General features: G+C 36.1%; 1 protein-coding gene across 3 annotated transcripts; it reads left to right on the plus strand.

The window, feature by feature from the left end:
- Positions 1 to 1,560: 1,560 nt before the first annotated feature.
- LOC141709093 (synaptotagmin-2-like) lies at positions 1,561 to 7,615 on the plus strand. 3 transcript variants are annotated; one of them, XM_074512995.1, is made up of 13 exons: positions 1,561 to 1,846; positions 1,889 to 2,068; positions 2,648 to 2,746; positions 2,853 to 2,903; positions 2,984 to 3,107; positions 3,886 to 4,004; positions 4,178 to 4,279; positions 4,613 to 4,687; positions 5,360 to 5,436; positions 5,517 to 5,763; positions 5,999 to 6,346; positions 6,813 to 6,944; positions 7,211 to 7,615. In XM_074512995.1, the coding sequence occupies exons 2-13, from the start codon at positions 1,958 to 1,960 to the stop codon at positions 7,340 to 7,342; spliced, it is 1,617 nt and encodes a 538-aa protein (XP_074369096.1). In that variant the 5' UTR covers positions 1,561 to 1,846; positions 1,889 to 1,957; the 3' UTR covers positions 7,343 to 7,615. The 3 variants fall into 3 exon arrangements, with proteins under 3 accessions (XP_074369096.1, XP_074369095.1, XP_074369097.1); XM_074512994.1 differs by having other exon boundaries at positions 1,562 to 2,068; XM_074512996.1 differs by lacking the exons at positions 1,561 to 1,846; positions 1,889 to 2,068 and adding an exon at positions 2,129 to 2,262.
- Positions 7,616 to 8,975: the final 1,360 nt, after the last annotated feature.

Below are 8,975 nucleotides of genomic sequence, written 5' to 3' on the forward strand. Positions count from 1 at the left end.
TGTAGCTCACCACTTTTAATATTTCAGGTTTCGTATAAGATTCGAGTTGGATAGCATTGGAGTTCGAGGACCTTAGTATTGGAATAAATTGACTTTTGGATTTTTATTAACCGCGCTTTCGTAATAGTACCTTTGTAATATATTTTTGATTAGTAAATTGTATTATATTTTAGTTACGATTTTAGAAGTAATAGATTATTTTGTTTTAACTGATCGTATTATAATCTGATTTTAATTTAATTTATCAGGTTCAATTCTATAAATATTTTGTCCAAATGAATAGTTTATATATTATTTTGTTTTAATTCCACGCTATTAAACCGATTAACGAATTATTTCTAGTTTTGTTGTAATAAAACAGTGTGAATATCGAAGACATAAAAGTAAACCTGTAATTACATAAAATTTTGTTTTGGCGAATATCAATACTATACATTATTTTATAATAATCCTAGGCCAATTCCGACCAAATAAAAATAATTATATTTAGTTTACTTCGATGATTCATAATAACTTTTTGACTTTTTAAGTGTGTTGTAATTAATTAAATATTTTGAATATCTATTATTGTAAATATGAAATAAAGTATAGATTTTTCTGTCCAAACTATCTATGTAAATATTCGATTTACAACAAGAAAATATTATATACAAATTTTGTAATCATAAAAAATTTGATCTACACTAGGGGTGTAATCGAACCGAGCCGAGCCGAATACTGCCAGGCTCGGCTCGAGCACGATTAAAATAGTTCGGACTCGAGCTCGAGCTCGAGCTCGATCAAGCCTTAAATTTCAAGTTCGAAGATCGGCTCGTAAAAGGTTCGGTAGGCTCGATTTTGGCTCGAAAACTCGAATTAATTTACTAAATATTAACAAAAAATTCGAAATATGCTCGGTTCGACTCGATAAGAATAAATAATATATAATAAATATTAAATATTTACATAAAAATATATTTATATTTAAAAAAATTAAAAATAATAGAGGCTCGATAAGGCTCGCGAACCTTACGAGCCGAATAATTTGAAGCTCAAGCTCGACTCGATTAAAAATTCGAAAAGCTCGAGCTCGAGCTCAGCTCAATTATTTTCGAGCCGAATTTGAATATTTTACGAGCCGAGTTCGAGTAACTTACTAACAGTTTGGCTCATTTACACCCTAGTCTACACAAAATAGGACTAATTTGTCCGCAAGGGTTGGCTCAGCTGGTTAAAGTCTATCTTCTTGGTTACAGGTTCGAATCCCACGGGAGGAGAATTTATGATTATACCTCGTGAGTCAGAGCATGTCCCTTAAATACAGTTTAACTTAGTTCACATGGTTTACTCAGAGCACATCCAAAAGATAGCGGCGGCAGGTTACTTACGAAAAAATAGGAATACTTTTAGATTTTAACAAAATGTAAAAGCCAAAAGAAGGCACATGTTAGAAGGGCCCGTGTACACAATAATTTGCAGCTGAATAGTAAGAAAAACCAAAATGCAGAAGTTTGGAAATTGGACGAATTCACAGCCGAGTTTACCGACACTATTCATACACATGACATACATGCACGCGCTTGAGTATCAACATATGACATAACATTCATATGAATCCATTTCGTTGTACTTGTTGGATCCAATATCAATGGGGTGGGGTGTTTCCATAATCATAAATAATACGTAGTAATATTATATCTTATCACCATGCTGTTTCCATTTTCATCCTCATATCCAAAAACATTCTTCTTTTTATATCTCATACTATTAGCTAAATAATCAAATTTTAGTTTGTAAATTTAGACACATTTCTGGAAATTTAGATTTCTTTTTAGTTATGGGTTGTTAAGATTCTATACATACATACATACATACATACATATATATATATACATACATACATAAATATATACATACATACATACATAAATATATACATACATTTATATATGTGATCAAAAAGAAGAAGGCAGAGGGGATGGGTATAGTGAGTACCATAGCTGGATTTCTTGGGTTTGGAATGGGAATTAGTTTTGGGCTTTTAGCTGGCTATTACCTTTTCATCTACTTCCAATCAACTCATGTCAAGGTCTCTCACTTTTGCATTTTGTTTTTATGTTTTCTTGTGTTGCTAATTTTCTTTATTATTATAATCTCTGTGATAAAAAACATGCTCCCTCCTGCTGCATTCTTTAGACCGAGACGGTGACGGGTGATCGGCACGTATTTTAAGACTCCTGTAAAGAATGATTACCTAAATAATTTTAAATATTTTTAAAGCAGGTAAAGAATCTAGTGAGACGGAGGGAGTATATGCTAGCTACTTTTTTTCTTTTGTTATGTGCATTGCCAGACAGATCATTTTTGAGGCCTCTGTAAAGTGTTAGAAGAAAGATTATATTATAGCTTGTTTACATAAGTAGAGTAATTGTGATGATTTGTCACAGGTTCTACGGTGCTGAATGTTTTTATTAATTTTTTTGACACAAGGATTGTGTTTGTGGATTATGCAAGAGCTTTTTGTTGTTAAAATAGAATGTTTATTTACTTGCTTGTGTTCTTTTTTTTATAGAAAGGTTTCATTATCTTGTGCAAGCGCTGACTCTTAAGGTTATATTTTTGTACCTGTGTTTCTTATTTACATGTTTTTGAATTTTACTTTGTTCAGATTCCTGTTATTCGTCCTCTGGTTGAACAAGATTCAGAAACTCTGCAAAGTTTGCTTCAGGAGATACCCATATGGGTGAAAAATCCAGACCATGACCGTGTATGCTCCTAGCCCTGAACATCTGCTGAAACAGTGTTAAGTAGTGTTTTAGTTAAGCATCGTAGCTTCAGTTAACAATGAGTTGCTCTAAAATTCACTTGTGCAGATTGATTGGCTTAATAAATTTATTGAGACCATGTGGCCTTTCTTGGACAAGGTACTATAACCTCATGTTTATTCCCTTTGCATGACAATATTTTTTACTCTATCAGGTCTGATTTTGATGGCCTATTACAGGCAATTTGCAAGCAAGTGAAGACCATAGTAGACCCCATTATTGCGGAGCAGATTCCAAAGTACAAGGTTGATTCAGTTCAATTTGAAGTCCTTTCCCTGGGATGCTTACCACCTGCTTTTACAGGTTAGGCTGCTCCCTTTTCTTTCCTGTTTTAGGTCCACACATGTAGAGGCAGTCACTGCAATATGTACCCAGTAGGTTTTTATGATCCAACTAAGAACATTTTTCTAAAGTCCTAGTAATAAATATATCACGGAGACAGTGCTTGTTTACCATAACTTGGCAACTTGTTGGTACTCTTCATTGTGCAACTTATTTGTAGTCTTGGGAACGGGATACCTGAGGTGACTAAGGCTGTTTCATAGAAAATACTTGAAAATCATTAAAGATTCTCGAGAGTGGCCCTGCATATGACTTGTTTCATTTTCATGCTGCGCTATATTTTTTAACTTGTCAAATCAAATTTTGTCAAAAAGCAAATGCTTGATAACTGTTTAAGGACATTTGCTGGCTAGGTAGAATGACCAGGGGAATTGAAATTGAGCTTCAAACCTTTTACTAGCACCAGACTAAAGAACGTAGACTACTAAAAAAATCTTATTAAAGTTTGGTGTTCTATGTTTATAGGATAGGTACATCTAATATTCATATTTATTAATGTTTTAGTTATCGTCACTGAACAACTTACCAAGTAGTTCTTGTCAAAAAGACTCGAGGAACTAGAGACTATCTGGTGATCTAATGATCTTGTTTTGAGCAAAATGCATTATTCCTATTCTTCCTAGGAAAATAAGAGCGGCCTAGTTACTGCTTCCTGTCTGTCTATGAGCAGTTCACCCAGTACTGCATATATAATGACTTTCATCTTTTCCACCCTTTAACTAAAGCCATTCCATGCCAGGGATGAAAGTTTATAGCACTGAGGAGAAGGAATTGATTATGGAACCAACACTGAAGTGGGCAGGGAACCCTAACATCCTTGTAGCAGCCAAGGCATTTGGATTGAAAGCCACTGTTCAGGTAGTCTTAATTCATTTCTTTTAGAGCCCACTACCAGCTAGGAAGAGCACAAGAGTACACCCACACACACATATTAAATGGTATTGCTTTGACTTACATGATCTCTCTCTCTCATACACACACACATTTCTTCCCCATTTTATCGTGAATTCTAATTCCTGAGGGTGTTTCAGGTGGTTGACTTGCAAGTATTTGCTTCTCCACGTATCACCCTGAAGCCACTGGTTCCATCATTCCCTTGTTTTGCAAAAATATTAGTGTCTCTTATGAAGAAGGTGAGGTGTATTGTACAATATATTTATTTTACCGTTATACTTAATTATATGTCAACATGAAAAAGTCTTTTTACGCTATTTACGGGTATAATCCTTTTTAGAATCCTTCTACTAGTATTTAACTTTTTTTTCATAGCAAGTTCTTATATTAGTGTTTGTTAGGAATCTGACGATGCACTTTCCCAAATACATAATTTATCAAACAAGAATGTAGTGAAAAGATGCTACATATTAATGTCTCTTCTTCTTTGTCATTGTAAATGACCTCACAAATGTTTAAACAAGCTTCTTATGGTATCTCTCTCGCACTGTCTTGAATTTCCAATCCTGCAGCCTCATGTTGACTTTGGACTAAAGTTGCTCGGAGCAGATGCTATGTCCATCCCGGGCCTGTATAGCTTTGTCCAGGTATGTATAATCTTGTCTATGATTTGCAGTAATATTTTTAGTTATCTTTGGAATTTTTCTTACTTTTCCTTAGAACAATATTTTTTTTCTTTTTTTCCTAATAGTTTCCTGGTGCCCTTGATTTCTGCTCACTAGCGTAACGTAGCACTTGCTACTTACCGGAAGTTACGTGAATTTATCTTAGCTACTTTGAGCATGGAACACAAAAGCCATTTGACGAGCCCGACCCTTCCAATCTGAGAAAATTATGGATTGATGATATCAAAACCCAAAAACGATTATTTCGCATCTTCACACTCTACATAATCTGAAAAATCTATTAATCAATACCTCTACTAATTTTCAGTTCTAATCGTTCATCTTTTGAGAGAGTGCATGTTATTTCTTTTAGGACTCCCTTGGGTAAAAATCATTTATTCTCTATCTTTCTTGTTCTTTGTCAACCTTCTTATATCAATGCTTTCAAGTTACATATATGTTATGATTCTTTATGATGCTCATGCTCCCTTTACTGGATTTAATATTTAGGGCCACTTATTTCTGTAAGTATAGTACAGTATCATACGTGCTGAACAATTATATTATCCTCAAACATGTCAATATAGTTTACGCTTTTTATCTACTGAGTTTCCCTCAATTATTAGTGAGACTCATTGTACAATGTTGGTCTAGGAAATTATCAAGGATCAGGTTGCAAATATGTATCTGTGGCCCAAAGTACTTGAAGTGCAGATCATGGATCCTGCAAAGTAAGTACAAATATTTTTCTTTGTTTATAGGAAAATGTTGCTTTGTCGACCAACTAGTTGAGCATCATTCCGTATGACAGGGCCATGCAGAAACCTGTTGGAATACTCAATGTGAAGGTTGTTAGGGCAACGAAGCTTAAGAAAAAAGATCTTTTGGGAGCTTCAGACCCATATGTTAAATTAAAACTTACCGAGGAGAAACTACCATCAAAGAAAACCACTGTGAAACACAAGAACCTAAACCCTGAATGGAATGAAGAATTTAATCTGGTTGTCAAGGACCCCGAATCTCAGACTTTAGAGCTTATGGTGTATGATTGGGAACAGGTACTCTACGTCCCCCTCTCGTTTTGATAATGTGTTCCTTTGCATATTTGAGATGTGCTTAGAGATGGGAGAGGCTAGTTTACAAGTTTTTGGCCAGTGCATCGTATTCCTTATTTATTAATTGTAGCAAGATAAATATAGTTCTCCCCCTACAGATATTACGTATTATTAATTAAATTATATCAATCTTAATTTTACAAATATGGTTTCCCTCACTCCTTGTTGCTGTATTTAGGTGGGAAAGCACGAAAAGATGGGTATGAATGTGATACATATTAAAGACCTTGCACCTGAAGAGACAAAGGTTCTGACTCTTGATTTGCTAAAAAACATGGACCCGAAGGACACCCAAAACGATAAATCACGAGGTCAGCTTGTTGTTGAAGCAATGTACAAGCCTTTTAGCGATGCTGATAGACCAGATGATTCTGAAGATTCTGAGGTTCAAAAGGCTCCTGAAGGAACTCCTGATGGTGGCGGGCTACTTGTAGTTATTGTCCACGAAGGTAAAGACCTCGAAGGAAAACACCACACAAATCCATCCGTGCGTTTATTGTTCAGAGGGGAAGAAAAAAGAACGAAGGTAAATTATATTTGCGTATGTTGTTGAAAGTACTAGAATAATAAGTTCAAAATAAGCATAGGTACCAATTAATAACATCAATATTCAAAATATCAAACATATCCAAGCAAATATGAACATAAATATGAGAATATCAAGCAAAGTCATCTATCTTAATATCATTTACATCTCTCTATTTTTCTTGTGTACTGTCATTTGGTTCATGGTACACCAGAATTATGGTTATGAAGTCTCTAAGTTGGGCTTCGAGACTCTTGGGTGACCTTTGCTTCGACTAGTCGAGGACAAGCCGGGCTTAGAGACTCTCGGCGCCCGAGTACCTTCGCGTGGACTCTGACTAGTCGTCTTCGTGATAACAATGGTCGACCTTGTGCTCCATCTATTCTGACAGAGATTATCCATTGCCTTTGTAAAAGAACGTAGTATTTTTAATTTATTTTTTGTTATGTTTTCAAATTGTATACAGGTTGTAAAGAAAAACAGAGATCCAAGGTGGAATGAGGAGTTTCAGTTCATGTTGGAGGAGCCACCTACGGATGACAGGATTCATGTGGAAGTTGTCAGTACTTCAAAAAGGATGGGGCTTCTATATCCCAAGGTAAGCATATTTAGATGGCATCCGAATTATATTTTTCATATCAGGATATTGGATTTGGACCATCTAAAGTAGTTACTACGTTTCACTATTTGCTGTTAAAATAAATTCACTTCTGTTTATGGTACAGTACCTCCCCTCCCAAGCAACATATTAGCGTTTATGATGCAGTTATTTACATAACATCAATTTAACTTGTATTAAAATGTGCAACAAATGCTTGTACCACCAGCTTATAAGTAACAAATGTTTTGAATTTTTGATGGTAGGATACTCTGGGATATGTAGATATATCCCTTGCAGATGTGATTAGCAACAAAAGAATTAATGAGAGGTACCATCTTATCGATTCGAAGAATGGAACAGTTCAGATTGAGTTGCAGTGGAGAACTTCGACATGATAGTGGTGTACTTCCACGACTTGTTTCTTTTTTTTCATTGCTCCCTGATCGTGTGGTTGTGTGGATAAATGTAAATAGGATTTCATCAGTTGCATAGATATATTCATTCAAGATTGATTTTTTTTTGGGTAGCTATTAATTTTTCAGAGTGAAAGTTGTTCCATAATTTCCCAGGAATTAACAGGATGTCCTTTTGTAAGGTTGACACAGGTGGACTTCTGTTTCAGGATTATTATTATGAATAACAATAGTAGTATTATGAATTTGTCATAATGTACCTGTTTAAACTTCCAAGAAAAATAACCCAAATGAGAGTTTGTGTGGCAGTTAGTGGGCTTACTCAATAATGGGCTGGGCTATTTTCCGCTTAATTACATATAGACACTAAATAATCCATTAAACTAAATAGTAATTGCTGAGATATTTTCTTGGACACAGTGAATAGGAGGAGCCTATGATTCGTGTGACAGTTGATAAGGGAGAAGCAGCTAAATATAGCATGTACCATGAACTGGCTAAACAGTAAACATCCGTACTCTCATATCCTCACTTTGGATTCATAAACAACACTGATATAATAATATATGACTGTGCCTGTTAGTACAGACACCCGGTCTTTGCTTTTACTATTTACCCAGTCAGTCAGTGGTCACTTTACAGTGCAGTTTATATTTTTCAATTTAATATAAAAATGGTTTTTACCATTACAAATTTATTTATCAAAGAATTTGAGCAAGATGGCATAACATAATACTCCCTCCGTCCCTAAAAACGTTTCCTATTTGTGTTGGACATGTTTGCCAATACACACTTTTGATTGTTAATATCTTTAATTTCGTATTAGTATTAAATATAAAAATTTCATTGTATTAAAGTACTTGATAACTCCTGGTGGCGGGGCCGCTCCTTCGACGCCGTCCTGGACCCTTCGCCGCTGTAGAGGTGTAGCTGTGGTTGGGTTCCTACAAAACAACACCGGAAGGGGGGTTGGAGTCTCGCGACGCCTCCGGCGTGAGAGTAAGAACTGGCTTTTTGGGAAGATGAAGATGAATATGAATGTAAGGTGGATGTGTGTGTATGTGAGTGTGAGAGAGTGATTAACCCCAAAACCTCACCTTCTTGGGTGATCATAGCCATTGGTTCTGGGAGCGGAGGACACCTGGCTGGAGTGGATGTTTTACACGTGTCAGCGCGGGACTGGCTGAGGAATGTTCTGAGGAACCTCTGACACGTGCCTTGATTATTCCCATGATTGATGTGTGACAGTTGTCCCCATCATGTGTCTGGGCCAACGTCTCACGTGATGGGATCTACCAAGGTTAGGCTAGCGCGCCTGAGCTGGTTAGGAGTGGTAGTGTGCGGGACTACTCCTTCCAGGAGCTGCGGGGAGTTAGGGGCCTAGGAGTAGCTCTCCGGGGAGTTATATAGAGTTAGGAGCTTAGGAGTACTACTTCTAGGAGCTGTATAGAGTTGAAGGCCTAGGAGTAGTCTTCCCAGGAGCTATATGTACTATCATGTGCCCCCCACTCCCTTATGCGGATTTTCTGGATGGGGTAGTGAATTTGGGTTTGTTTGTGGAACATGAGATTTTGATTATTTTGTCAGCAGAATTTGAGCTTTTCTTGACCCCCAG

Source organism: Apium graveolens, chromosome 2, assembly GCF_009905375.1.
Source record: "Apium graveolens cultivar Ventura chromosome 2, ASM990537v1, whole genome shotgun sequence".
NCBI lineage: Eukaryota > Viridiplantae > Streptophyta > Magnoliopsida > Apiales > Apiaceae > Apium > Apium graveolens.

Excerpts from the sequence above, each read along its gene's own strand:
- LOC141709093 (XM_074512995.1), top strand. The coding sequence starts at position 1,958 with ATGGGTATAGTGAGTACCATAGCTGGATTTCTTGGGTTTGGAATGGGA. Across the intron at positions 4,280-4,612 it reads TAGTGTCTCTTATGAAGAAG|CCTCATGTTGACTTTGGACT; the intron begins GTGAGGTGTATT and ends CCAATCCTGCAG. Across the intron at positions 4,688-5,359 it reads GCCTGTATAGCTTTGTCCAG|GAAATTATCAAGGATCAGGT; the intron begins GTATGTATAATC and ends ATGTTGGTCTAG.